At 52.4% G+C, this 26,512-nt stretch overlaps 10 protein-coding genes across 10 annotated transcripts; 3 read left to right on the plus strand and 7 right to left on the minus strand.

The window, feature by feature from the left end:
- Nucleotides 1-100: 100 nt before the first annotated feature.
- On the minus strand, nt 101-2,143 carry BDW47DRAFT_133240 (arylsulfotransferase family protein; the record flags this gene model as incomplete). The annotated part of the gene is made up of 3 exons (XM_024817792.1): nt 1,524-2,143; nt 308-1,438; nt 101-262 (listed from the first exon to the last, which is right to left on the minus strand). Exons 1-3 carry the CDS (start codon nt 1,902-1,904, stop codon nt 101-103), a joined length of 1,674 nt encoding a protein of 557 aa, XP_024669882.1. The 5' UTR covers nt 1,905-2,143.
- An 849-nt stretch (nt 2,144-2,992) lies between these two features.
- BDW47DRAFT_119214 (uncharacterized protein) lies at nt 2,993-7,042 on the minus strand (the record flags this gene model as incomplete). The annotated part of the gene is made up of 4 exons (XM_024815328.1): nt 2,993-3,704; nt 3,851-3,897; nt 3,979-4,298; nt 5,068-7,042. The coding sequence occupies 4 exons, from the start codon at nt 7,040-7,042 to the stop codon at nt 2,993-2,995; spliced, it is 3,054 nt and encodes a 1,017-aa protein (XP_024669883.1).
- A 1,784-nt stretch (nt 7,043-8,826) lies between these two features.
- On the minus strand, nt 8,827-9,965 carry BDW47DRAFT_58542 (putative vacuolar transporter chaperon Vtc1). Its single transcript, XM_024819366.1, has 2 exons — nt 9,645-9,965; nt 8,827-9,575 (listed from the first exon to the last, which is right to left on the minus strand). The coding sequence occupies exons 1-2, from the start codon at nt 9,676-9,678 to the stop codon at nt 9,238-9,240; spliced, it is 372 nt and encodes a 123-aa protein (XP_024669884.1). The 5' UTR covers nt 9,679-9,965; the 3' UTR covers nt 8,827-9,237.
- A 410-nt stretch (nt 9,966-10,375) lies between these two features.
- On the plus strand, nt 10,376-11,520 carry BDW47DRAFT_109659 (dynein light chain Tctex-type family protein). Its single transcript, XM_024813514.1, has 4 exons — nt 10,376-10,579; nt 10,686-10,724; nt 10,803-10,877; nt 10,934-11,520. The coding sequence occupies exons 1-4, from the start codon at nt 10,553-10,555 to the stop codon at nt 11,213-11,215; spliced, it is 423 nt and encodes a 140-aa protein (XP_024669885.1). The 5' UTR covers nt 10,376-10,552; the 3' UTR covers nt 11,216-11,520.
- Nucleotides 11,521-11,670: 150 nt separating this feature from the next.
- BDW47DRAFT_109662 (WD40 repeat domain-containing protein) lies at nt 11,671-13,363 on the minus strand. Its single transcript, XM_024813515.1, has 4 exons — nt 13,249-13,363; nt 13,135-13,156; nt 12,587-13,082; nt 11,671-12,535 (listed from the first exon to the last, which is right to left on the minus strand). Exons 1-4 carry the CDS (start codon nt 13,268-13,270, stop codon nt 11,894-11,896), a joined length of 1,182 nt encoding a protein of 393 aa, XP_024669886.1. The 5' UTR covers nt 13,271-13,363; the 3' UTR covers nt 11,671-11,893.
- A 206-nt stretch (nt 13,364-13,569) lies between these two features.
- Nucleotides 13,570-16,123, plus strand: BDW47DRAFT_109664 (uncharacterized protein). Its single transcript, XM_024813516.1, has 3 exons — nt 13,570-13,893; nt 13,952-14,093; nt 14,231-16,123. The coding sequence occupies exons 2-3, from the start codon at nt 14,076-14,078 to the stop codon at nt 15,917-15,919; spliced, it is 1,707 nt and encodes a 568-aa protein (XP_024669887.1). The 5' UTR covers nt 13,570-13,893; nt 13,952-14,075; the 3' UTR covers nt 15,920-16,123.
- A 392-nt stretch (nt 16,124-16,515) lies between these two features.
- BDW47DRAFT_58604 (SUR7/PalI family protein) lies at nt 16,516-18,404 on the minus strand. The gene is made up of 2 exons (XM_024819367.1): nt 17,735-18,404; nt 16,516-17,660 (listed from the first exon to the last, which is right to left on the minus strand). The coding sequence occupies exons 1-2, from the start codon at nt 18,135-18,137 to the stop codon at nt 17,074-17,076; spliced, it is 990 nt and encodes a 329-aa protein (XP_024669888.1). The 5' UTR covers nt 18,138-18,404; the 3' UTR covers nt 16,516-17,073.
- A 259-nt stretch (nt 18,405-18,663) lies between these two features.
- Nucleotides 18,664-20,404, plus strand: BDW47DRAFT_109668 (PLC-like phosphodiesterase). Its single transcript, XM_024813517.1, has 3 exons — nt 18,664-19,252; nt 19,351-19,950; nt 20,003-20,404. Exons 1-3 carry the CDS (start codon nt 18,724-18,726, stop codon nt 20,203-20,205), a joined length of 1,332 nt encoding a protein of 443 aa, XP_024669889.1. The 5' UTR covers nt 18,664-18,723; the 3' UTR covers nt 20,206-20,404.
- A 1,045-nt stretch (nt 20,405-21,449) lies between these two features.
- On the minus strand, nt 21,450-25,614 carry BDW47DRAFT_109670 (NEDD4 family E3 ubiquitin-protein ligase). The gene is made up of 10 exons (XM_024813518.1): nt 25,062-25,614; nt 24,942-24,964; nt 24,802-24,840; nt 24,622-24,727; nt 24,429-24,562; nt 23,169-24,360; nt 22,819-23,112; nt 22,626-22,763; nt 22,177-22,572; nt 21,450-22,128 (listed from the first exon to the last, which is right to left on the minus strand). The coding sequence occupies exons 1-10, from the start codon at nt 25,079-25,081 to the stop codon at nt 22,029-22,031; spliced, it is 2,442 nt and encodes an 813-aa protein (XP_024669890.1). The 5' UTR covers nt 25,082-25,614; the 3' UTR covers nt 21,450-22,028.
- BDW47DRAFT_58635 (uncharacterized protein) lies at nt 24,819-25,614 on the minus strand. Its single transcript, XM_024819368.1, has 2 exons — nt 25,062-25,614; nt 24,819-24,964 (listed from the first exon to the last, which is right to left on the minus strand). The coding sequence occupies exon 1, from the start codon at nt 25,532-25,534 to the stop codon at nt 25,160-25,162; it is 375 nt and encodes a 124-aa protein (XP_024669891.1). The 5' UTR covers nt 25,535-25,614; the 3' UTR covers nt 24,819-24,964; nt 25,062-25,159.
- Nucleotides 25,615-26,512: the final 898 nt, after the last annotated feature.

Here is a 26,512-nt window from a genome sequence, read left to right on the forward strand (position 1 = left end):
GGTATACTATAAGACAGTACAGCTAGTACTATCCCTTATAGTACTGGTTATGATCAGGGTAGTTACTAAAGAATATAGCACAGTACTAAAATTGAGGGTATCAAACTCTATCATACACAGATCGTCCACACCTCGTCCCCAAGCTCAATAATCGTCGCTTTCCCTTCCAGAATGCAGCCAGCACTACCCCCAATCCGCATGCTGCCAGCAAGGTGTGCCGCAGGTTCTCCTGCGGTGGACCACTGAATACAACGTGGGGTGTCTATCCAGTTAGCACAGCTCTTATATGTAATATGTTGAAGCTTACCTCGTCTGCAGTACCAAACACCCGTGTCACTCCCAGTGTCTCCCCCTCCTGGTCTACCGCCACCATGCGGAGATAGTGTCCCTCCGCTTCATCAGGCACCGCGATACTCGTCTCAAACCCCTCCTTGGAGGTATATCCCACCAGCTCGAACTCCCCATCGGCGGCATCGCTGCGGCTCGCCCGCTGCATCACCCAGCCGATCACGTCCGTCGCCCCGTTCCAGCTCACGTACACCGTCCGACTCTGCCCGTCCATCACCACGTCCGGCGGCGTGGACGGCCGTCCCACCCACGTTGCTTTCTGCGCACGGTAGGACTTGATCCAGCCGAACCAGAAGAACATGGACGGCCCCCAGTGCGCATCGCACAGCACTTCGCCGTCAGCGCTGAACTCGGTGTACGCCGAGGGCTTGCCCCAGCCGACGAACACGTTCCCTGTGCGCGGTAAGACCTGCACGTTGCCCTGCGAGTGGCTGCTGAAGTGGCCTGGACTCTCGTAGGTGTGAAGGGTCGTGGCGGTCCAGTTCTCGAAATCCAGCTCGATCATGTACGCCCGCGAGTAGTCGGCCGTCTGGAGGTGCTCGTGTGCTCCGTTGTCCAGCAACGTGATGACATTGTCTGACAGCCACCGGGCGTCGTGCTGCCAGGTGAATTCGGTGGCGGAGCCGTCTTCCGATAGGTCTTTGAACATGTTGCGCTTGCCGCCCAGGATCCAGAGGACGTCCCCTGACGGGCTGATGCACGTCACCGTGTGCATGTATCGCGAGGAAACGAGGTAGTTCCCGTGAGCGTCCTTGGCGATGCTGTTGATGTGGAAGTAGTCGAAGGCTTTGCCGGCCGTCGGGCCCGTGCCTTTCTCCTCGGCGCGTTCAAAGTACGTTTCCTCGACAGTGTAGTGGTCGCGTGCGCGCCATTCAAACAGGAGCTCGCCGGTTTCGATGTTGATCTCCTGGAAGAGGCCGTCGTACACCCATCCATCTTCGGGGCCGCCCACGGCGGACAGGTCCATGGGGCAGATTTCGTAGATCGTCATGAGGGCGGTTCCTTGGTCGGTGATTTTGAAATCGTGGACATCGCCAGAGTAGCCACTGGTGGCGGAGACGACGTGAGCCACCTCGTAGGAGGAATTGAGCTGTGATGTTAGATTGGAACAGACTGATCATGCAAAGAAAGACAAGAAGAAAAAGGCAAGAATGGAAAAGAAAAGAAAAACGAACCATATAGTATGAACCTATTCCCCGCGTCCCATCATCATCACCGGTAAAGAAAGTCAGATAATTCTGACCCTTGTAATGCTGCACATTCAAATCCATCACCATGCCAAACTGATTATCGATCCAGACTAAATTCCCCCGATTATCATAGATCAACGGCCCTGGCTCGGGGTAGAAACGCCCCCGCGGACTCAACAGCACATATCCGTCTTCGCAGCGGGGATCCCACTGGAGCACGTTGACCTCGGGGGCCTGTTGATCAAACGAGACATGCTTCAACGTGGGGTGGGCGCCAAAGACGCCCATCTCATACCACCAGCTATGCCATGAGAGCGCCGAAGCCAGCAGCGGCAGAAAGGCCCAGTAGAGGAGGATATGGGCCATTTAGGAGGGGGAACGCACGAAACTCAATAGGAACAGCCAGCCCATCGAGATGACGTTAAGAAGTATGCCAAAGGAGACAATAGATGGGGTAGAGGATAGGTGGGTAGAAGATAGAATGGGAAAGAAAGATTTTCCGAAAAGACAACATAACGTAAAATAAGGATTGAGAATTAAGAATTAAGAATTAAGATTGAGAGACGGAAAACAAACCCAGGAGCTCAGGAGAACGGGGCGGAGTGGTTCCATGAAACAGGATATACAGGACCCATCTTATTAGCCATTGGCATATAAGGAAAGAGAAGGACGAGGGAACGACCCTATCTGAGGACTCGAGGGGCAAAGTGCCGGCGAATACAGTGGAGATAACCCACATCGTGACGGCAGTTCCTGCATAGCTTTACCGTAAACCAGAGTCCCATCTATCCGGAATCCATGGGCGGATATGACAGGGCGGGAAAAGGTGACGAAGTGCCAAGAGGATGGAAACCACCCACGTGGAGAAGGCCAGGAAGAAAGCCAATGACACGGATGACGGGGTATCAAGCCGTCCACATAAATTGATTAACCTGATGATCGGTGGATGGCGGGGGCTTGATAAACATTATCTATCCCTGATTGATCTTGATGTCGTATACAGTGGATCGTTCAATTGTAGACATGTCGTTGAAGGCAGTGTCTATTATGCCATTGTGCAGGATATCCATGGTAATGGGTTCCTCCATAGTCAGGATGATTCTGGGTCAACCAGAGTTGGGACAATCAAAGGATGTGACGAGCAGGAAGGGGGAGAAAGTGGAGTAGAAAATGGAGAGAAGTGGAGATGAAGTCGAGCGAAGTTTTAGTGTGTTTAGCTAATTGATCCCTACACACTCTTTTGGCTTCACTAGTATACACCATATTATTGTACTTTAGATAGAGTGTTTAATTACAAGTCTAGACTTTCTAGGTTATAGTAGAACTAATCTGCATGCACTGATCAGAATCTCACAATTCTCAGGCCTGATTTCATACCGAATGAGGGGTTATGGTGTACAGTATGTATGTACTACACACTCTGTAGTAGATGGATATACTTCATATATCCAAAGCTAATCCTTCTTCGACCTCTTCTTCCTCCCTCCGACCTCCCCCTTCACACTCTCCTCAACTCTCCCTCTCTTCTTCTCCTCCCCGACTATCTCCCCCTCCCCCACACCCAAACAAGCCCTATCAACAGAAACCAACTCCTCCCCTCCCTCCCTCACCAACCCTGAAACCCCAACATGCCTTAACACAAACGCCACCTTCTCAACATTCGTACACGACACCACCTCTTCCTTCCCATCCTCAATCTCCAAAAGCAACCTCTCCCTCAACCTCCGCACAGCCTCCCACAACCCCTGATACTCTTTGACATTGTACTTCAGCGCCAACTCCCCCCCAAGACGCTTATAACAGCCCTTCCGTCTCTGCTTTCTCCCTTTACTCTCTCTCGCCAGTTCACTCCGCAGACGAGGAGCCTCACCCATACACAACCACAGATACACATCGTCACTGAAAAAGGGGATTCCCCCTCCTTTTTTGTTGGCCGTCACGGCGGAGAGTATGAGTGAGGCTGTTGCGATGCCCACGCCGCGGAGGGGGTTTATTAACTCTGTTAGGCTTGTTTGGGGAAATTGTCCTTCTGGATTGGGTTTATCTTGTTGAGAGAGGTTTTTTCCAGATAATGCAGCCAGCGCTGCTCTCGTGGCCTGCTCGACTGTTTGGTCGGGGTTGCTTTTGATCATGCCTAGTAGTGCGGGTCGGTGGACGCCTCGTTGTCTATAGTAGTTAGTTAGTCACCTCACATATAGTGTACATCCATACCGTTCTATGGGAGGTAGGTAGGTTGGTAGGTAAATAGGAGGTATAAACCAAAAGATATCAAAAGAAGGGGTAAAGAAAAAGAATGGTAAAAGGAGACATACAACTTCCACTCCATCAACCTCACAAGATCATCCTTGGTCAAACTCTTCTTCTTCTCCTTCTTCAAGTCATTCGCCCTCTTCACCCTCCCCTTCACCATCGCATCCTCCGGATCCTCACCCAAATCAACACCACCATCACCAATATCATCCATCCACCCAGAACCATCGACACCAACAAGCTCATACCTCCACCGATCCAACTCCACCAACCCCTCCATCATCCCCTCAATCAGATGGTTCTGCTTCTCCTGCTCCTCCTTACCCTTACTCCCCTGTTCTTCCTTCCTAGAGATATCCTTCGTCTTCTTCTTCCCTCCCCTACCTCCACCCCCACCCTCAGTAAGCCTCCGACGCGTAGCTGCATCCCACGTCGTAGGATACAGACTGAGGAGGTGTGTGAATATTTCCAGGGTTATGCTCTGGGGGTCATAGGGTGATTCATCATTTTCTTCATCATTTTCTTCATCTCTTTCTTCATCTTTTTGTTCTTCACCTTCTGGTTCTTTTTCCAACCCTTCTTCTAATCCATGATGATCATCATCTCCTTTTTGTTGTTTTTCCTTTTGGATCTTCCGGCCGGTGGAAGATAAGGCAGTGGTAGATCGTCTCGTCATTACCATTCTGGTTTAGGTCGGTAGTTGATTGTAGATAGATGATTGATTGATTGATTGATTCCTGACATGTGAGGTGTGGAAGTATCCGCAATCTAATATCTGTATCTAGTGTGGCAGTACCTGACTATATACTGCCTATTTACTCCGCCGTTAATACATGAATACATACATACATACTAAGTACCTTTTAAATAAATGCCTACTATTCCATACTCCATACTATAAATAATCATGATAATATGTAACCATACAGCGCATCATGTACTTCATTGTCTCAATCCATATCCATATCCATATCCATAGAATAAAATAAAGCCATCCCGAATCGCTCGCCAGTACAAAATAATGAATAAGAAAGAACCATCCGAAACACTGACCCTCAAGATCACCAACCAGGTGCTCTGTGGGTCGCAAAGAGAGAAGAGAAGAGAAGAGAGTACCACATTACAACAGAGGCGTCTAGCCCTCGATTCAGAGGGGGAGGATGAAGAATGAAGGATGAAGAACGAAGAACGAAGAAAAAGACGGAGAAAAATCCATCTTATGACTGATCAGGCTTGCGACGGTCCTCCTTTTTGCCTTTGCTCGGACTCGTGTCTGGACTGACAAAGCTCACCCGTTTCTCGTCCTTGTTTCGCTGCATCGGGACGAGGGAGGATGACACCAGTCGGCCCTTCCCCCGCGAGCCACCCCGTGCTAACGATCGGGACAACGATGCGGGGGGATGCGCGGCGGCACTGGCCATGGGATCCGACTTGGGCGGGTCCGTCGTCGCGGTCGACGTTGCCGCCTCGTCATCCTCCACGTCCACGTGACTGAACTCGTCGTCGTGGTCGCCCGCCTCCGACGAACTAGGCCCCGGACTCTCCGAGTCGGACGCCACCCCGTAATCGTCATCGTCGCTGACGAGACTGGGGGCCTGCGTCGACTCGATCGTGTTGGGACTCAGGTTCGCCGTCCGATCCATGCTGTCCGCATCCCGCAGCGCATCGCCCGGGCCCGGGTTCGCCAGCGGCGGGGGCCCATACGACGGATAGGAGGGTCCGGGTCGCGTCGGTGTCAGGGTTTCCAGGGCTGGAGTCGGATGGCTGGGCGGATCGACGCCTTTCCGGCTGCCAGGCCGTCGGGACGTCGTCTGCGAGACAGTCGTGCGCATCGGCTGGCGGCCGACCCCGGCGCCCGGCGGTGGCGGGCCGGAATTCCCGACCGTGTGAGGGGTGGGTTGTTCGGACTCGCTGTCGGACTCGCCTTCATCCGATGGATAGGCGCTCAGATCGACCGTGGTCTTGGCCTCCCCCACCAATCGATCGAGGTCCAGCCCCACGCCCCGATGGCGCATCAGGGACGACAGGTGGGGGGTGTCGGGCGAGCCCAGGAACGCGCGCGGGGACAGCCCCTCCGTGGTGGCCGGCGTCGTCGATTTGGCCGGAGCGGGCGGGCCCGTCGGCCGCGGCGTTTCTACCGCCGACGACGCTGAGCGACCCGGCGTAAGGGGCTCGATACCATGGGCCGACCGAATCAACGGATGGACATACCCCGGCGTTGTAGTAGGGGCAGTAGCAGTGGGCGTCTCGCTCTTGACCCCCACCACGGCACCCGCGTCATCCACCTCAACCGTCTCCCCAGATGCCATGGCGGCCGCGTCGTGGCTGGCAAAGTTCCGACCGTGGGCGATGCGGCAGTGGTTGATGAAGCCTTGCGTGCTCGAGAAGTTGTCGCGCCGACAATCTAGGCAGACGAGCTTGACCATGATGCCATCCGACTTCCGGCGGATAATCATGGGCCCGGCTTTCTCCTTGGGGGCAGGGTAGCCATTCGGCAGCGACTGGAGTTTCGAGATGCTGGAGCCGCGCTGGGGGCGCGACTTGCCGGCCAAGGCGCCCAGGTCACCGGGGTTGCCACGGGTGGAGCGGCCCTCCACCGGCGTGGCCCCGGGAGCACTGGCAGACAGCAGCGGCGTGGCGGGATCGGGCTCCCCTCCGTCGAAGCGGGGATCAGGCAAAAGCCATCGCGCGTAGTGTCGAGTGTACGGACCGTCGGTGACGCCCCAGGGGGCCGGGGACAGCGGCGCGGGGCCATTTCCAGGCGCATAGACCGCCATCCCCGTCCCACTGCTGACGGACTGCGACAAGCCCCCGAGTTGCGCGCTGGGGTAGGGGATCTCAGCGCATCGGCGCAACTGCTCCAGCGCGACTTGACACTTGGCGATCTCCTGGTCAATCAACCGTAGCTCGTCATGCTTCAAGAGGACCTCGAGACTGAGCTGCGCGCCGAGGGTGTCGCGCAGTCGGTCGACGTCGACATGGCCCGATCGGGGCGCCTGTTCCGTGGCGAGCGACTGGGAGGGGCGATGGGTGGGCGACGGCGGGGTCTGCACAGGGGCGGTTGGGTCGCTAGTGGGGGAGGGGGAGGGGGCGCATTGCGTGACGAGGGCGGAGTCTGGGGGTGGGTTGTCGACGCGCAGCTTGGATGCGACCGGGGCGTCGCGATCGGTGGCGGAGTGGGTAGAATCCGATCGCTTGCGCTTCAAAGGCGGCAAGGGGAGGTTGTTGGCGCAGGGCGGCGAGGTGGCGAACATCTTGAAATCCTCGGGCCTCACCTTGTTGACCCCGATCGTAGAGTACCAAGGGAGCAGACGAAACATGCCATGCGAGAGGGGGAGTAATATTAGGGATGAGGAGTCTTGTTTGGAGAGGTGACGGAGAGATTAGAAGCCACGGGGGAACCGGGCGCTCTGACGTCGGAGGGGGCAGCGCTAGGGAAGGAAGGAGGACTGGCGCATGCAAAGCGATCTGGGCACAGATGTGAGGGAATGGATCTGAGGAAATGGGGAAGAGAGATGGGGTGTGGAGGTGGAGAGTCGAGGGAAATTAGGGGGGGAGTGGGTGTTGTCGATCAGACCCAGGGGTTCGCGAAAATAAAACAAGTGTATTAGGTGTATTAAGTTAGGAGGAAGTGTGTTGGGGGAGTGTTTTGGGGGAGTGGTGTAGGGGGGGGAGTTGGTTAGAGAGGGAGAGACAAAGAAGGGAGAGAGAGAAGGGAGAGAGAGAGAAGGGAGAGGGAGAAGGGAGAGAGGAAGAGAGAGGGAGGAGAAGAAGGAAGGAGAAAGTAGAGGAAGAGAGAGAGAGAGAACCAAGGATGGATTGAAAGGCAATGGAATAATCAATCACAAACAGGAATGACCGTGAAACGATCGACAGATAAACATAGAATAGATAGAACAATCAAATAGAATAGAATAATAATAATGATCAACTAGAAAACCAGAATCCAAGGTAAATAAATAAATAACGGAATAAGAACAAGGTTTGAGGGGAATGGAAGTCAAACCAGTCTCAACGACTCATCGATAGAGAGAGCGAGAGCGCGAGAGCGGGGATGGTTGGGAGGCAAATGGAGAAAACAGGGTGAAGCAGTGGCGTAATCTATTAATAATGCGATCGGACGATTCTTGGATAGTTATACGGATACTTGGATATTAGTATCATACGGAGTATAGGAGAGAGAGAGAGGAGAAAGGAAGAGGAATAGGAAGATGGGAGGGAGAGGGAGAGGAAGAGACTGGTTATCCTCTTTCTCTTTGTCTCTTCTCCTCTGAGTCTGGTTTAGGCAGTCCCATTCCAAAAAAGTTCCAGGATGACACGTCAAATCAATGCCGGAGCACTGAATGCATCCGATGTATCCAAGTGGGTCCATTCTCTGGATTCTCCCTTTCGGTGATGCACTGATGCCATGGGCCTGGACTCATCCATGGTACTCTTTCTTCTTTGTCTCTCTATCATCTTTCCCTCCCTTCTTTCTCATACACTCATCTATAACTACTCGACATTCTCTATCCTCAAGACTATACATATTCAAGGAGACGTATGGTAAGAATACTCCATTCTGTTCCTTATCCCCCTGTCTCATATCCCTTCAGCGTCTATATATTGATTACATCATAACACACGATCGGCACCACAGCTCCACCTCCCGCCCAGCCTTTCGTCAATCCTCCATCATCTTCCATTACTATCAATATCTTCTAGACCGAAAGTACCATACATCTACTTACAGTACTTACTAGTATCTACTGTGGATAGGATTCGAAGGACAGGAACAGTACTCAATCCAATAGTATTCTCCTATACAGGTTAGATTAAACAAGTCTACCAGTATTCAGCACACCATCTATCCCCCGTGAAACACCGACTCCATTTGCCTATCAAGTATCAACGGACGTGGATCGCTGGTGTAGAGGGTGGAGTGACTCTCCACTCGCCACTTACCGCTATCCATATCACATGTCACGTGTAGTGATATGCCAAGCTGTTACGTTATCGGTCACATGATTGTCTGAACTCTTATATAACAAATATGTATCCCTACTGATCACCAGTCCAAGGAGAACCCTGATAAGTTGATATTCTGTCCCTGTCCCTGTAGTACAATCTGATTTGAAAACACCTCAACACAGCATGCTAAACATCGGAAGAAAAAAGAGAATGCACGAATGAATCTGAATGAGGATCTATACCGTCAAGTCATGCTCTGGACGATGGTCTATCCACTACTCAACATGCACCAAAACAAAAATTAAAAAAGACCGCTGGCGTACATTCGTGGGCCTGTGCCAGCATCGACCGCGAGTAAAGCGTACACATCGCACATCGTGGTGTATAGATAAGTCGTAGAGAGCAGTCGTATAAAGAACAGTCGTAGCGGCCACCGGTCGGCCACAAGGCAGATATTTCAGACCGAAAAGAAACAAACCAATCGAGAGAGAGAATGAAATTACATCTCCTTCATCCGCAACACAAAATTCACAATCACAGCCGCCAACAACGACAACGCCAACACCGTCGGTCCAAACCGATCGTCAATCCCCGTCTGGCCGCGTTTGCGAATACTCTGCGCCCGCCAGTGAAACGTCACCAGCGCGTAGATCATCGACCCCATGGCGATGATGGTGAACAGGCCGGCGGAGATGCGCCCGACGCGGTCTCCGAAGTTCAGCAGGCCGACGGCCAGACCGCCCAGGATGACCGTGAAGTTGAGCCAGGAGAGGAATGTGCGCTCGTTGGCGAAGAAGACTTTGGGCTCGACTCGTGTGGGGAGCGCGATGCGTTTGCCTTTTGTTTGGGGGGTTAGTTTGTTGTTTTGTTTGGATTGGATTGGATTGATTTCGTTGCAGGACTTACCTGGGGCGGTTTGGAGGAGAGGTTGACTCGACATTTTTTTGACGTGGGGAGAATACAGAAGGTGGGGGGAAAGGAAGGGAGGTTGAAATCAGAAGCTGTAGCAGCTCGAAGGGTAAATATTGATCGAGAATATCGTAAGATCGATCAAGTGCAAAAGAAAGATACAGACAGAGCTCACGGAGAAGTAAGGATGAGCTCTCGAGCCGTTGATGTAACGAACCGAGGGCGTGACTTGAGTTCCGGGATTCGGGTGGATACTGCAGAACTCAGTCAAACGGGTGCATGCTCAGAGCACGAAATATGACTGGTACTTGGCAATCGACTAATTATTTCTTCGAGATAGTACTAAGGAATTTTAAACTAAAGAATAAGAGCCCGTGTAATTTCTCCAACCAGAGCTAGCTCGTCAACTTAATCTCAAGTATGCGGATTAGGTAATGATGATGACCCACGTGTTTAAGCTATTGCCTGAGGCGTCTGCGGATTATCCTTTTACCGATTGAGCTGCCACTGTGGCGGTGGATGTGCCAGTCATGGAGCTAGTCCCAAAGGAGCTATGTAAGCCACACGCGGCGCCGCTCTGTCACCCTCGAATGGTGATGCCACGGCCCAAACATCTCAACTACAATCCCCGGTAGCCATTCATTGTTCAGATTGACCCCTCGCTTACCATCTTCGAATTGACTTCATGTAAGCTCGACAAGCTCTATCCCCCCCGCTCCCCCATTCCTACTGTCTCTCTGACTCCCCCAACCATCCACTCCCCCTCAATCGCATCGGGGGCGGTCCATGGTTGTGTTTACCTGGACTCAATCCCACCAAACCTTCCCCCCGCCTCCAATGCAAACACTAACTTTTTAAACCAAGCCTCAGTTATTAATACCTAAAACCCCCATCCATACTACACAATGTCCGCCGAAACCTCCTCCACCTCGGTGAGTGAACCGCTCGCGTGCGGGCCGAACGTCATTCCCGCATTCCCAATTCGCCAATGGGAATTCGCCAATGGACTTAATCGCTGACTCGGTTTTCTTATCATAGCCCATTCCTGTCGAGAAACTCACTAGTATCGCGACGGAGGTACGTTCGATCAACATACCCGCTGATCTTGACCCATGGCCTGAACCCCCTACTCAACTGATGTCCTCAACACTATAGGCATGCGAGTCCGCTCTTAACACCGTAGAAGGCTACGAGCACGCCAAAGTCGGCGACTGGAACTCCCAGATCATTGTACGCGCCTCTCCCTCCCTTCTCACCTAAAAGTCCATCAAGCTAACACCCTCTAGAACACCATCCTCAAGGCCCTCATCACAGCTACAACCCCCTCCGCAGAGGCCGCCCCTCCCTTCCGCTTCACGGTAAACAGCACCATCGTCCAACAAGGCCTCATCGACAAGTCCGCCGCCGCAGACGGCAGCCCCTCCAACACCGGCAAGCGTGGCATGCACTCCGCCTCTGGCGCCTACTGGGACGTCAACCGCGACGGCATGTGGACCTTCAAGTACCCTGGTGCTGAGGAGCGGGGGCTGGACGTGGTTATTAGCGTTACGTGGTTTGCGCTGGGTTGAGAGATGATACCTGAGCAGGCTTCTTGGTTGACTTGACGCTGTTCTCTTTGTCGTATATTGTTTGTTGTGTCTGTATCTATCTGTCTGTGTATCTGTTGTCTGTTGTCAGAAGCGTGCATATATGCGCTGTGTGTTGAGCTGGTTTGCATAACTGCGGCTTTGTTTTCCATTTTTTTATTGTTGTTAATTTAGTTCCCGCTGTTACTTATGTTGGGATATTTGTCATATGTCACTTTACTTTCGGTGTATCTTTCTGAAGAGTTACATATATATATTTATATATGATATACCTTGTTGTCTCTTTAGCCGTCCCTATCTTTGCTTTTCATGATGAAAATGATTCAAACATACTAGTAAAAGTGCGAGCAATCGCCAGACAAACAAAGGAAGCCATGTTTTTACGAATTAATGATATATGAACAGATGGGATAAATCTGAAAAGTAGAATCTGTATATGATACTCCCTACGCGGTAAATAAATACTAACTGCAAACAGAACCAAACCCCCAAAACTGCTGAAAGAACAGCCTGAACACCAGAAAAAAAAAACCAAGGAAGCATATAAGTGCCTCCCGCCCAATCCGAAGCGCCATGCTAGCCCATATTAATGAAGGAATTAAAAAGGAAAAAATAACAGCATTCACAGTGACGACAATCCCACCAGACATATCTGGATGTCTATCGGGGCTCAGAGTAATCGTTGAGCGCCACACACACAGCGCCGCGGTGGTGTCCGCTGTACTGGCGGATGATCTGGCCCGAGGAGAGCTCCCACAGACGGGCGTAGTGGTCGCTGGAGACGGTGACGAGGTAGGCCGAGTCAGCTGAGAAGGCGCAGTCCCAGACCCAGCGTTGGTGATTCGCTAGTGTGGTCTCCAGATACAGCGTTCCTGTGTTGGGGTCCATCGGGGGCCCGTCGGGTTGGACGGGGAAGCTCTGCTGGGGCTCGTTGCTGGGTGTGCTTGGCGTGGCGCCGTCGATGAGACTGAATGGGTTCAGTTCATCGGCGGCTCGACCGTTGGGTGTCAGACGGAGTTGGAATTCTGGTGTGGTCGCTGCGGGGGACGCTGCTTTCTCCGGGGAGAGCAGGCCCTTGGCTTTGGCGCGCGCGGCTGCTGCTGCGGCTAGCTTGGCTGGCTGGTAGTCGAGGTCGAGGTTCCACACCTTGGCTGTGTGGTCGGCGGAGCAGGTCGCGAGGTGCTTAACGTCGGGGGAGAGGAGGACTCGTGTGAGGTAGTCCTTGTGGGCCTGGAAGGTGCAGATCGGGACGATGCGTGTGATCTCGGCGTCTTGGATCATGCGCCAGATATAGACGTTCCCCTGGGACTGTTAGTTGTGCTATGCGATTCTGATGCCAGTCTATGAGTCTACCTTTTTATTTCCCGCACACAAGAGAGACCCGTCGCTGGCAACGCTCACACTGTGCACGGCAACGTCATCCTCCGGAATCAATTGGTGGGTGCAGACGCTCTCCCCCAAGTCCCAGACACGGACGATGCCAGCGCGATCGCCGCTGATGAGCTCGCCCTGATTAGGATGAATCACGACGTCGTTGACAGGAGCCTTGTGGGCATAATTGCGCTGCAGACTGCCGGTGCGCGTGTCCCACACTTTAACTGTGTTGTCCTCGGAACTGGTCACCATCCACTTTCCTTCGCAGTGGAAAGCAACGCCGGTGATGTTGTTCGTGTGGCCATCGAACGACATGATCGGGTTCGGGTTGGATGACTTGATGTCATACAGTTTGATGTTGTTATGCCCCGCTGCGGCCAAATACCGCTTGTCGGGGGTGATGCATAGACGATTTACTTGGGAATCTGGATGTTGGATGGTGCGCGAACAGATCCCCGACAGCGCCTCCCAGAAGCTGCATCGCTTGATGAGCGCTCAGATACTATCCCCTGGGTTGGGGTTCTTACCGAATTGTATGGTCATATCCGGCTATAATCGCAATCGTTCAACATGGAGCGACTCAGCAGTGCTCGGGAGGAACCGTGGATTTGATTACGGGAGATGGTAGTGGGGGTACTCACCAGTACAGAGAATAACGCTCATCTTGAAGATCCAGTCAGCGATGGGAAACGGGAGAGAAGGAGGTTGGCGGGGATGTTTGAGAAAGGAGAATCGCAAGTCAAGTGAGGATGCAGCCGAAGATGAATAAACCTCGTCGAACAAACAACTCAAGACTGACTCCGGACTGCGAATCTGCCGGTTTTATCTCCGCCCGCTGCCTCCTGCACGTGAGCGGTGTAGTAGGCGGTCTCGAAGGCGGAAACATGATCTCCGATCAAATGACTGATTTTCCTCGCGTTTTCTCCGACTGGGATTTTTTGATCTCCTTCCTGCCTCTTGAAGGAATCGTTATCACTGTTTTCTTGATTCTATGGACAGAAGTCTATATTCTTGTACTTGTCCTCCTTGTTGTTTGAGATATTCTTAGTGGTTCCTGTCCTTACCATCGTCAACGGTGGACTATACTAGGACATCGCGAAGATCTGCTTCAGCCTTGGACTACAACTACTCGCTGCCACCTGGACGATACGACTGAAGGACGGCACTGGAGGCTCTTTCTACCAAGTTGCCTCGTTTCCCTCCGATCTGCTGTCTTACCTCTTCAGCATCCGAACCAAAAAATTTCAAATAAAAAAAAATCTCAAACAGCCACTACGGCCTGAAAGGTACAGAGCACTCCGCCGTCAAGCTAGTTGATCTGTTTCTCACTTGGCCTACCTACAGCTTCTACTGTGTTCATGCCGCCTGTTACTCTCTGACGTGGTGGACGTCGCACGTCCCGTTAATCGTCGATCGCTTGGCAGAGGTCCGGCCCACACGGTTGAGCTAAACTGTTCTGTCGGGATGGATGGAAGCACGGTTGAAGGTATTTCTACCTCTCTCGAGACCTGCCCTTTCGACCCTCAGGAGCTCTTTGCCCTTGCGGATCTTCCATCTCCCCCATCTATCCCTGACTTGCGTCTGAATGATCTGGGGCTTACACCTCTCCCTGGGTCCCAGCAGCGGTCTGCCGACGAATTTGCAGCTTCTCCGCGAGATGATGAACATGGTTTGCCAGACGTTGGTGTAGGCGTCTCGGCCAAGGCCAGCAAATCTCGGACAAGCCAACTAGAGTCACCCGAGTGGGATTTCCATCCTGTAAGTCATGATGACGGGGTGGACAACAGCCAGGAACTATTACGGCAATTCTTCGATTCCGAGTCTGCCCTCCAAGAACTCAATGCAGCCTTCGAGTCCCGGAAGCGGACGGGTGACGATGCTTTTAATGCAGAGTTTGGATTTTGGGGCGGCTCCGGAAAGAGACGCCACATAGAACTGCCACAACACCAAGACACCGAATCACCGCTTGAAACACCCTCCCTATCCTCTCCCGAGTCGTTTCTTCGTCCCGACCAGGGTGAAACCGCTCCCCACACCCCGGCCGGGGAAGCGCCGCACTCTCCATCTTCCTTGCTAAATGCCTACGATCCTTTATTCGACGATCCAGACTTCGATTTTGGGACTATCAACGATGAGCTGCCGCTAGACTTCGAGCTCGCCCCACATTTGGCACATGAGGATAAACCTGCGGAGGGTAAATGTGAAAATAAGAACGAAAACCCTGTCGACAGAGCAGTTCACACGGTGCAATTTATGGACGATAACGCCACGGAGAAACTCCTCCCGGAATTATCTTCTACCAGTGAAGCCACGAAACAGAGATTCTCCCTGGAGATACCAGATCTGGCCAATAATGCCAACCGTGAGGTTCTCCAGCGGGTTTGCCCGCAGCAGGAGTACACGTCGCCTTATCCAGTCTACCAAGGGCCTCTGGGCTATCTTCCATCGGCACCAGGGGTCCATGTCAAGTACCTTGAAGTTGCCGAAGATCAAGTCAACGATCGATTCCTTACCCTCAACCATCGAGTGCGGCAACTTTCATACGAACGGACGAAGTACAGAAACGCCTGGTTTCGGTGGAATACGACCGACTCCAAAACCGGCAAGACCAGGGAGCAAGCGTTGCGCGACGAGACGGCCCTGCATCGACGCTTGTCTTCCCAGCGCCAGTCCAAGGCTGAGCAGCACCGGAAAGAGGCCGAAGAGTGGAAGCAACGCTTTTACGACCTCAGCACGGTCTACAACAATCTTCTCTACGAGATCAATGTGCAACGCACCATGCCAGCGGTTGCACCGACTCCGCAGGGATACCGGCCGCAGGGTACGCCGCAGGCTGTTTCGGGCCCACAACCTGCATCTGGACCGTCCTCGCAACCCCAGTCACAGGGCCACAGTCGACCGGTATCCCGGGGGCAGCCTGCGATGGGACCGCTGCCTCCTCAATCCACGCAGCCCGCGCCTGCGAATCCGGCTCCCCGCGACTCTCGCCCGGTCACCATCGACTTGACAGACGAGCCAGAGAACAAAACGCCCAATCCCGTTCCCGCTCCAACCCCTTCACCGGAGCAACAGCAGCGCCGCAACGATCTGCTCCGGTCACTGCAAAACAAAGAGTACGGGTGGCTCAAAGACATGGACCACAGCGACACCCATCATCGCGCGACGTCCACCCCTAGGACTTTCCAGTCTGGCACAACGGCGATCCCCGAGCGGAGCCACAGTTATCCCCCAGATCATGGAAGCGACGCTCGCACCGACAGCGAAAACGACGAAATGGTCCGTGCAATGGAAGAAGAACTAGCGCAGGGCTGAATCTGGCGACGCTAGTGGTCTTATGATATCCTTTCCACGACACATGCATCACAATGGATCGGCGTTTGATTTTATTTGTTTATTATTGTGTATGATTAGCGGGCGCATATTGTATGATATTCTTGTCTAGGGTGGACTGGACTGGACTGGATCGGATGGACACTGGACAGAGAGGCAGGATGACCACAGATAGGTATGTAGGATCGTGGATGAACCATCAAATCGAGAAGTATAAATAAGAACTCGATAAAGCAAAAGAACTCAAAAAAAAACATTCTCTCTGTAACCTTCCAACCCAGCCACCCCTACACCCAATACATCCCCTCACCAGGTAGACACTGTCCTCCGTCCCTTGGCGAACTCAATCAAGAAACACATTAATCTCGGTAGGTAATTAGGTGGTAGGTAGGTGGTAGCAAGAATGCACCCCGCCCTTACCTCCCGACACCGCCATCTTGATTTCCTTCCTTTCTTTCCTCTTTCCCTCTCTTCCTCTCCTTCGATGTGAGTGATGGTGAGAGGGGGTGTAAAATACGGTATGATATACAGCTGGCATTTCGAATGGGTATTGTGGTTTTCTTTATATGAGTACTGGGGTTTTTGATGCGTGACTGTCTATATAGCTAGTACTACTAGTACGACTACGACTACGACTACTATTCCCAGTCAACTGACCTACATGACTAGCCAAACCGCCATGATAATCCAGATTACATGTCGAATATATAGATTGAACAGCTTACATGGATATACAGCTGTGAACGATCTACCTATCTATCGATCTCTATCCTATCCTGTACCGGTGCGTACATAGATGTGGATGGATCAGTCGATCATATCATGAATCGTGGAAGTCGTAAAGTTCAGCCTGCGGCTTTGGATGGGATCAACGCACGCCACGCTGCTTGCTGGTAGACCAGAAAATAAAATAAAATAAATAAGAGAATAAACCAATATCCAACCAGAATGGAACAAAAAACCAAGGTGACAAGAAGGGAATAAATAAAGGGAAATAAGTAGAAAAAAAAAAGAATAGAAGAAAAGAAAATCAAGGTCAAGTCTAGAGGTACCATCAACCCACCAAAACACGCTTGACAAATGCACATAGATCGCAGTCTATATAGGAACTATTATAATTCGGGCCTTGAGTCAAATTACTCATTTCCTGTCGGGGTCGTTCCTGTCGGACTTTGGTGGTGGGATTGAGGCTTCTCGCGCATATCGGACCCATTGGAGCCGCTGGATTCGGAGGACCCATGCTCCTTTAGCTGTTTTCGGGCCTTCCGCCCCCCGCAGCAGGCGGCACAGCACGACCCGGACTGCCAGATGAAGGCGATGAGGTTCAAGGCACTGGCGATCCACATGAAGGCCAGCATGCGGGTGCCGATCTCGGCCTCGATGTTCAGCTCGTAGGAGGAGTCGGTGAAGACGTTGCGGAAGATGAGGAACATGACGGTGGCGACGACGGAGGCGACGATGGTGAAGAGGGCCGTGATGAAGGTGAGGAGGAGGAAGGGGCTGCTGCGCAGGAGGACAAAGGTGCGACGGCGGTGCGGGGGGTGGGCGGCGTTGGTCTCGGCCGAGGGGGAGATGCTCTGCGGGGGACGGGACGAGACGGCCAGCGGGGAGAGGAAGATGAGCACAAAGGTCAGGACGGTGGCGGTGATGAAGAGGCCGAACATCCAGTAGGAGGCGATGCGGGCGATCTGGAGGGCATCGCTGATGTCGGCGGGGAGGGCGACTAGGATGGTTAGACTGAATTGTTCCCTCTATTGATGTTCATCTGGGCCAGGGGAGAGGGGAATAGGAACATACTACTGGCTCCGGCGAGGAGTTCGCTCAAAATAATCTCAACGGGATTGAACCAGTAGAGAGTCTGGGGACTAGAGCAGTGGGTGATGCCCTCACTGTTGTAGCCCTCGCAGAAGTTCCACAGACCGACCTGGTAAAAATCGTGCAGCCCGATGGATCGGGCGATAGAGTTGATGAGGACGGCATTGGGGACGGAGAGCGGGATGATGTTGGAGAGATCAATCTTGAGGAAATAGGTGTTCCGTAGGACGGGTTTGTTGGACGTGTTGGCGATGCAGACGAGGAGGAGAAAGATCCAAGCGAGAAAATAGAGAAGAGAGCGCAGGATGCGATGGGAGAGCACGGTGGCCGGTCGCCGGCCGTAGGCGGGCGACGGCGACCGTGAAAAGGTGGGCAATTTTCCCATATTCAAGTAGGATCATAGATGTCTAGAAGAGATCATGAAGAGAACAAGAAGGGAATGGGGAGGAAGGATTATAGGGGAAGAATCTGGTTGACTAGACTAGAGCAGCGTCAGCGATCGATTACTCCATAATTGATTCATAGCGTATTGCGCTTGACACGATTCAGGCCAAGTTGGTCGATCAGGGCGATCCCTGCTTGTTTAATGATCCACAGGGCTGCTAACTTATTATATTATTTAGCCTTGGCAATACAACAAAGATCCAAGATCCAAGAACCAAAAGATTTGGAGAAGCGAAGAAGAAGAGAAGAAGAGAAGAGAAGCAGGAAGTCATCAAGAAAAGAATCAAGATCATGAAAATAATCAAAAATGATCAGGAAGAAAAGAATAAAACGTCATAAACACGTACCAAATCGATACCGATACCATACCGGGTCCGTACCCGATCGATACCGATCAATACATATCATCTCTTGATTCTTTTACTTCCTTCTCTTCTTCTTAGACCTCTACTCTTCGTCTCTTTCTTCTCTTCTTTTCTCTTCTGCTTCTTCTACTTCTCTCTCTCTATATATATTTAAGATAGAATATGAAGTGGCCCCTGGCCCTGGCCGTAGCCCCGGCCGTGACCCTTCTACTCCCCCTCGTGGCCGCCCTGGACGACTTCACCGTCGACGGCACCATCACCGCCACCCACGCAGACCATGAGTTCCCTACAGCCGACTATGCCTCATCTTCCTCAACCAAGACACTATCCCACGAAGAGGCCAACAATTCAGCGCCCACGGTGGTCGATCCCGTCCCTCCCGGGTCCGACAATGCCTCCACAGTCACGTCCGTCTCCGACTCGGTGACGATGACGATGCTCGTCGGTGGCCAGCACACCAAGCTCCTCACCAATGTCACCGCCAATTCCACTCGCACGCCGACTCCCTCCCCTTCCGCCTCCCCGATCATTAATACCCAGCCTTGCAACGGCCATCCCGAGTTCTGTTCCCGCAAGTACTCCAACGTCTCCATAATCGCCGCCCACAATAGCCCCTTTGTCAAACCCGGTAATGTCGCTGCCAACCAGGCGCTGGATGTTGAGAGTCAGCTGGACGATGGGATACGCATGCGTATGTATCTCTCTCTCTCTAACCCCCTACCTGTATATATCAACATACATCAGTACATCATCCATACATATCTATACCCCAAAAACTGACCAAACCAGTCCAATTCCAAACCCACCTGGTCAACAACACCATCTACCTATGTCACACCAACTGCGACATCTTCAACGTCGGCCCGCTAGAGAACTACCTCGCCCGCGTCGCCCAATGGGTCCGCACCCACCCCTACGACATCGTGACCATCATGATCGGCAACCCAGACTACATCCCCCCTGGGAAATTCGTCGACCCTGTCAAGCGCTCTGGTCTCATGGACCTGGTCTTCACCCCGTCCAAGATCCCCATGACCCGCGAGGACTGGCCCACCCTGTCCGGCATCATCTTCTCCGGAAAGCGCGTCGTCGTCTTCATGGACTACGAGGCGAATCAGACTGCTTACCCGTGGCTTATCGAGGAATTCGCCCACGTCTGGGAAACGCCTTTCTCGCCTACGGATCCGACCTTCCCTTGTATTCTCCAGCGTCCTCCGGGTCTGTCGCCCCAGGATATGGATGCCCGGCTGTACATGGCTAATCATAACCTTAACCTAAACGTCAACCTAGCTAGTCTCAACCTACTCATTCCCAACACCGCCTCCCTGGTCGAGACCAACGCGGTGTCGGGTCCGAGTAGTCTCGGGTTAATGGCCAACCAATGTACCAGTGAGTTCCCCTCCCTCCATTTCTCTCGGATTTAAAGGTTCTAACCTTCCAGCCCAATGGCACTACCCGCCCAACTTCCTCCTTGTGGATTACTACAACTACGGCAAGCCCAACGGGTCCGTCTTTAAGGTCGCCGCCCGATTGAACAACGTGACGTACGACGGACACTGCTGCGGGAAGACCTCGGCGGCGGGGAGTCTACAGCCGGGGAGTCTCCATATTCTACTTGGGCTCATTCTTCTCGTCTTGCTTTAGCGAACGGTAGAGATCAACGTGATGAGATACGATATATGCTTCGAACGAACCACGAACAAACCACGAATGAACTACGAATGAACTACGCTATGAACTAACGAACTTATACAAACAATGTTTTTTATAAGTTAACGTTACACTGTACACTAGATTAACGTTGTCATGAATCTATAAATATAGGGTCCTTTTGCAGGTTGTCTACCTAGCCTATTATACCGATGTATAGGTACCGTACGTCCGTATCTATACATCTTATCTTTCACTCATAGTATTTACTAGTAAATATAACCACAGGGATCCAACAAACTTCCCCACTCACTCACCCAACTAGCACAGCACTACTACGACTTACCCAAGGTACCGTAGATACGAGTATCGCATAGTTATCAATAAGTCAATATTTAATAACTACAGTATACAAGCAATCAATCTTACATCATCATTACATCATACATACACAAGATAACATCAACAATACATATCATATCATATCATATCATATCATATCATATCATAGATAATCATCACGATCAATCCTGAAACGTCAATAAGAAAATACTCAAAACCACAAGGAACACAGACCCAGCCCAGCCCGCTCAAACCTAAAACTCAACCCAACCCAGCCTCACACCTGTAACAACAACAACAGCAGCAGCAGCAGCCACCCCCTTGCGCGTTACCAAAATCCCACCGTTCGACCCAACCATACATAGGTAGGTAGGTACCTTGGTAGGTAGGTACCTAGTAGATACCATAGTATACTACTACCGCCACGCACAAAAAAAAAAATAAAGACCCGTAGCAAACATGAATATTCCCTGCCCCCCCCCCCCCCCCCCAACCCACTTACACCCCACTATTATAAATACCAATGTGAATTTTATCCCTGCGAGATGAGAGTCGAGACTCCGGAAGAGAACTCTCGATGATATATCCATCCCGCCACCCGCCCGCCACTCATGCGGTGGGGCGTTTGGCTGGTTGCTTGGCAATTGGGCTACAGGGTGGGCTTGGGTTTGGGCTGGTGGGCTGGTGGGCTGGACTGCTGGCTGGGCTGTGTACGTAGATGGAGTGGGTCGACTGTCTGGGCTCTTTCCCCCCCCCCCCTCTTTTTCTCTTTTCTAGTACGGAGTAGTACGTACTCTGTACTGTGACTATGTCATAATATAAGTACAACTCCATATACAGGATTAGAATGGTTGATTTATATACTGGGTCTAGAGGGGTGAGTATATACTGGCGATGTTCTGCCTATCTGTCTATCCATCTATCTAGAGGTATATGGTCTTTCACTGGAACATCGATCATTGAAATGATAGACTATCTGTCTGTCCTAATTGGCACGAAGCTATTCCATCTCCATTTCCTACTCAACTCACCATCCCATCAACATCACAAACGACAAAGTCAACAGACAAGAGAAGAAGAAGAACTCGGCACAATCAGTCCGTCACGTTATCGTAGGCAATAATACAGAGTATATACAAATCCTCCTCCACAAATGAAATGGAAGATATTCGGATAGGATAAAGGCAAAACAAAGAAAAAAATCAAAGAAACAAGCAATCCAAACTCGCGCGACGATTTGTCCTGTTCGACCGACTGACCACGCATGTACCGAGAAAATGAAGATGAAGATGGAATGAAGATGATATGATATGATGCGGAAGGGAAATAAAATGAAAGGAAGAAGAGGGGAATATATCGATATTTCCGTATCCGTATCCGTATCCGTTCCGTAGTCCAATGGATAGAGATACCATCAAGTCCAATGACAAAACAGATGGGACGCTCTACGGCAATATTACTATATGAAAAAAGTTCTACTCCTGTCCGAAACCCAACGTCTCCTCCACGGCGATCGACATCTTGTGCTCCAATGCGTCGTGCGTCTTGTAAGGAGGCAGATCCAGCCGGTTGAAACTAGATACGTTAGAACGTCATCCGAAAGATAGGGAGAGAAGAACATACCAGGTGTGCGACTTGGGGAGCGCTGATGGATCCCCCGACTTCTCGATCGTGAATCGTCGAGGCCCGTCTGACCCTTGCAGATCCTTGAACCCGTTGACCGGAATTCGCGAGGTACCCGTCGTGAACTGCAGCAGTCGAGACTTCTGCTCCGCATCCCAGGTGCGCACGATCTTCCAGAAGTTTTGAATGACCTCGTCCTGCTCCTGGTACCCGCGGTAGTCCGTGTGCTTCTTCCAGTCGTCCACGTCGATGTCCGCGATACCTCCGATCAGCAGCTCCAGTTCCCGCTCGTCGAACACGTTGACCAGATCCGCGGGGATCAGCTCGTTGAAGCCCGACATGAACGCGTTGAATTGCTCCTCCACCCGCTTGACGATCTTCCACTCAGTCACCAGCCTGTTTCTGTTAGCTCGACATACTCAGATCATTCTATCATGGTGCAAACGTACTCGACATATTCGCCCTTGTTCTCGTTGGTGACAGGCTCGTCCCGTCCACCCGGCTTCAGGTCGATCGTGCGACGCTCGCCAAACTTCTCGTCATCCACCGCAAAGTTCATCTCAATGATGCCCTCAATGTCATTTTCCCTGTCAAAGTCAGTCAACAATCCGCGCCACCAAGAAACACAAGCAAAAAACGTACAAAGTCCATGCCAGATTGCGGTGCAAATCCTCGTCCACGCCCTCCATGTCCTGCAAGGACACCTTCTTGCGCAGCATCATCTTGTAGAACGCCCCGATAAAGAAGGAATCCAGGAAACGGCGGTGGAAGATTGCCAGCCCGACCACGCGTCCGATGAACTTGAAGTAGTTCAGATGCTCCGGGTTGACACCCGAGTGCGGGTTGATTTGCAGCGTATAATTATCGTGGGCCGAGTACTCGAACAGACAGTAGAAGGGGTTGAACATTTCATGAGAGAGAAGGAAGAAGAATTCACTGCGATGATTAGCACAAACTGCTCATAAAGAGAGGGGGGTGGAGAGAGGATATACCGAGATAGACCACCATAGTCGAGACCGTCCTCCCCGTCAAACTTGATCATCAGTCGCTTCTTCAGGTCGGACGCACTTTGTCGCATGATCTCGGCGTAGGAGTCCTCGAAGATGTTGTTCCGGCGCACCTTGACGTGACACTGTCCGGACATGATGCGCAGGGCCGGCTGGGAGCGGAAGTAGATCAACTTCCGTCGGAAGTCCCGCTTGTACTGCGGCACGCCCTGGTCCAGCGACGACGGCAGGCGCGGGTCATCCCAAGTGGTGGTCTTGGTGTTGTGGTCGACAAAGTACACGCGAGCCGTGTTGGTCAGGCGCATCTCCCAGCCGCTGGGCAGCGGGCCCAGCTGCGAGACGGGCTGCTGCTGGATCGTCGTGTTGTTGGTGGTGCCGGCATTCTGGCCGTACATGCGGATGTACTGCTGTCGGCGCGGATCGACCCAGGTGGTGGTGCGGGTGTTGTGATCGACGAAATACGGCCGGCCTTCAGGGGTGGTCCGCTGCTCCCACCCGGGCGGGAGCTCCCCAGTGCCTGCCGTGGTTGCTCCCGTGGCCATCATGGACACCGCGTTGGCGCTGCCACCCGCCGGCGGGGTCGAGGCCTGCGGGGGCTGATCCTGCGGATTCGGGGAACTGGCGCCCGTGCGGTCCTCGGGCAGCATCCGACTCTGGTGCGCCCTCCGCTCCAGCTGCATGTTCGCCTCGCGCTGCGTTCGCTGCGTGTGTTCGTTGTAGTTCGACGGCGGGCGGGTCCACGTGGTGGTCCGCGTGTTGTGGTCGACGTAATAGGTCCGGCCCAGATTGTCCTCCCGTCGCTCCCATCCGGCCGGCAGACGGCCTTGACTGTCCTCGAACGAGCTGAGGTTGGTCCGGGAGCCATGCTGGTTGTTGGCGGCCGTCGCGGCCCCGTTGACGGGGACGATCGTAGTGGGCGGCCGGGTGGACGATGGTACGCGCTGGGGGTTCGCGGACGGATTCGTGATCGGGGGCGGGGGGTCCGCATGACCGGGCGCGTGCGGGGCGTTCACTTGCGGGACCAAGCCGGCGGCGGTGGACGGCGCGTTGTGGGAACGATGCATCCCGTTCGTTTGGTTAGTGGCGGGGGCCGTGAGGTTGGTGGACAGGTTGACGATGAGTTTTCCATGAACGACCAGGTTATCGTTGGACTTCTTCAGGTCCCTGGTGAGCATCTCTGCAGGGAGTAAGCAAGCTGTCGAATACACCGTACGAGGTGGACATGAAAAGGCGGATGATACGCACCATCGCCACCCATCTGGAGGTCGATGACATCTCCGACGCGCACGTTGATCACACCGAGAAAGCCCTGATCCTTCTTCTTGAATTTCTTCTGGTCGAAAATCTGGATGGCCAGAATGCTATCTTCGTTGACTCGCCTAGCCGCGGTACCCGTCAGCATCCATGGACTCAAACCCCCATCGCGCCGGCGACTTACAGATCAAAGATCTCATTCCAGTATGGGTTCAAGGTCTTCTTGATGACCGACGTCGTTTTGGTCTGCTCACCACCAACCGTTGCCACCGCGAAAGGATCGGGGAAACCTACGGACCCGGGTGGTTAGCATGGCGGAATCGGGCGGGATAGGATCCGCGTGGGATGGAAAGGTGGTTCATACGGAAGACATCGCGCTTATATAGACCATCGGCGGCGATGACTGTGGAAGAAGAAGAAAAGAGAAGAGGTTAGTTCAGTTCGAAGGATGGGTAGGAAGACGGAGTTCTCGAGGAAGCCCCGATGGTCGGATCATTTCCTTACTTGTGATCCTGAGATTTGGCTGACTATCATCCCCGAACGACATTGGTTAGTTTCACTTTTCTTTTCATTATCTCACCCGACCCGATCAGACAGGGTCAGAAATCACCGAGGGAGACTTACGCGGGCAGATTGGAACCCATATTGGAGTTGAGGAGGGAGGACGGAACAGGCAGACCCGGCCTGGGGGAGAGGGAGGCAAAAGGCCGATCAAGGCAAGCCTAGAATGGAATTCGCGACGACCGCATGAACCGCAAAGCAAGAGGACCACTGGGGGGCGCACCCGACCGAGGGGCGGTATCGAACAGATCCAGGCCGAGTAAGGAGGACCAGGAAGGAAATGAGAGACGGGGGGGGAGGGGGAGAGATAGGAAGAGAGGATGATGGAGGGAGAGGGAGAGAGGGAGAGGGGCGGAGAGGGAGGGGGGGGGGAGAGAGGGAAAGGGTGGGAAGTGAGCGAGGCTGAACAGAAGAAACAAGATTTCAAGATTTGAATGTATTAGCGGGAAAGAAAGAGGAAGTCGGCGGAGTGAGAGATGGGAGAGCGGATGGAGCGATGGAGATGGAGGGAGATGGAGGATGTGAGAGTCGGTCATGGACTCATCGTATAATACCCGGACGGGAGTAGCTCGAGGCGGTTCAGTAGTAAGAGAGAATGGCGGGGGCTGAGCATGACTGAACATTGGCTAGTCTTGACGTGTGCTTAGTCATGTATTATTATATAATCTATCGATATATATAGAGTATTTATCATGGTTTCTGCATATATCCAGAGTAGAACTGGTTGAACTCTTTTTCTGCTCCTAATAACTGGAGAGTATGGAGTAGAACACAGGAGTGATGTTGTGGACAGAACTGCACTGTCTCCATCAGAATCCCCATCGAGCGATCTAACCAGTCAGAAGATCCCTGCTGGATCAGGATCCATCTTGACATTTCACGGTCAGGATAGTCTCTATTAACAAGGTAACAAGGCAGACTACCTACGTAGTAACTATGTGCGCAATACCCAATTCAAATCCTACAAGCAAGGCTATCAATGGCGTATGATCAAGCCAAGTACAAATACTGGGTCAAAATACTAGGCGCAGCTAGTAAGGCTCTAATACCATGATTATCCTAATCAGGAATAGTCCACCATTGTATCTTTACATGTTGTTGGTTCTCAGTGTTCTTTGAACGGGAGAAGAGAGATATACCCTGGGTTTATTAACTACGAGGTAATTCTTGACTACTCACTCTGTTTATAATCTCAAAGGGGATCGAGGAGAAAAAAGAAAGACAGACAGAAAGAAAGAAAGAAAGAAAAGGAGGATTATGTCACAACTTTAATTCAGAATAGATGATCCCAGACAAGGCAGCACCATTCCATGCCCGACTTGGCATGCTGTCATTATACTACCACTATAAGGAGTACGACAACGTGATAGGATTGACTAGATTATCCTCAGTGGCGTTCCCAGGTAGTATGTAATATACATGGATACTGCAGAAATACTTCCTAGGAACCTCTGTATTCATTCCGTACGAGTCAGGCGGACAGACGGTTGATGGACCTGATACCATAAAGAGGG

Source organism: Aspergillus candidus (assembly GCF_002847045.1).
Source record: "Aspergillus candidus strain CBS 102.13 unplaced genomic scaffold BDW47scaffold_41, whole genome shotgun sequence".
Taxonomy (NCBI): domain Eukaryota; kingdom Fungi; phylum Ascomycota; class Eurotiomycetes; order Eurotiales; family Aspergillaceae; genus Aspergillus; species Aspergillus candidus.

Excerpts from the sequence above, each read along its gene's own strand:
- BDW47DRAFT_58542 (XM_024819366.1), bottom strand. The coding sequence starts at position 9,678 with ATGTCGAGTCAACCTCTCCTCCAAACCGCCCCAG. Across the intron at positions 9,576-9,644 it reads TCTCCTCCAAACCGCCCCAG|GCAAACGCATCGCGCTCCCC; the intron begins GTAAGTCCTGCA and ends CCCAAACAAAAG.
- BDW47DRAFT_58635 (XM_024819368.1), bottom strand. The coding sequence starts at position 25,534 with ATGACCGACTCTCACATCCTCCATCTCCCTCCATCTCCATCGCTCCAT.
- BDW47DRAFT_109662 (XM_024813515.1), bottom strand. The coding sequence starts at position 13,270 with ATGAGCGTTATTCTCTGTACTG. Across the intron at positions 13,157-13,248 it reads GAGCGTTATTCTCTGTACTG|CCGGATATGACCATACAATT; the intron begins GTGAGTACCCCC and ends TTGCGATTATAG. Across the intron at positions 12,536-12,586 it reads TGTGTGCGGGAAATAAAAAG|GGGAACGTCTATATCTGGCG; the intron begins GTAGACTCATAG and ends TAACAGTCCCAG.
- BDW47DRAFT_109668 (XM_024813517.1), top strand. The coding sequence starts at position 18,724 with ATGAAGTGGCCCCTGGCCCTGGCCGTAGCCCCGGCCGTGACCCTTCTA. Across the intron at positions 19,253-19,350 it reads GGACGATGGGATACGCATGC|TCCAATTCCAAACCCACCTG; the intron begins GTATGTATCTCT and ends TGACCAAACCAG. Across the intron at positions 19,951-20,002 it reads AATGGCCAACCAATGTACCA|CCCAATGGCACTACCCGCCC; the intron begins GTGAGTTCCCCT and ends CTAACCTTCCAG.
- BDW47DRAFT_109670 (XM_024813518.1), bottom strand. The coding sequence starts at position 25,081 with ATGGGTTCCAATCTGCCCGC. Across the intron at positions 24,841-24,941 it reads GCCAAATCTCAGGATCACAA|TCATCGCCGCCGATGGTCTA; the intron begins GTAAGGAAATGA and ends CTTCTTCCACAG. Across the intron at positions 22,764-22,818 it reads CGCAATCTGGCATGGACTTT|GGAAAATGACATTGAGGGCA; the intron begins GTACGTTTTTTG and ends TGACTTTGACAG.
- BDW47DRAFT_109659 (XM_024813514.1), top strand. The coding sequence starts at position 10,553 with ATGTCCGCCGAAACCTCCTCCACCTCG. Across the intron at positions 10,580-10,685 it reads CCGAAACCTCCTCCACCTCG|CCCATTCCTGTCGAGAAACT; the intron begins GTGAGTGAACCG and ends TTCTTATCATAG. Across the intron at positions 10,725-10,802 it reads TCACTAGTATCGCGACGGAG|GCATGCGAGTCCGCTCTTAA; the intron begins GTACGTTCGATC and ends TCAACACTATAG.
- BDW47DRAFT_58604 (XM_024819367.1), bottom strand. The coding sequence starts at position 18,137 with ATGGGAAAATTGCCCACCTTTTCACGGTCGCCGTCGCCCGCCTACGGC. Across the intron at positions 17,661-17,734 it reads ACTCCTCGCCGGAGCCAGTA|TCGCCCTCCCCGCCGACATC; the intron begins GTATGTTCCTAT and ends TAACCATCCTAG.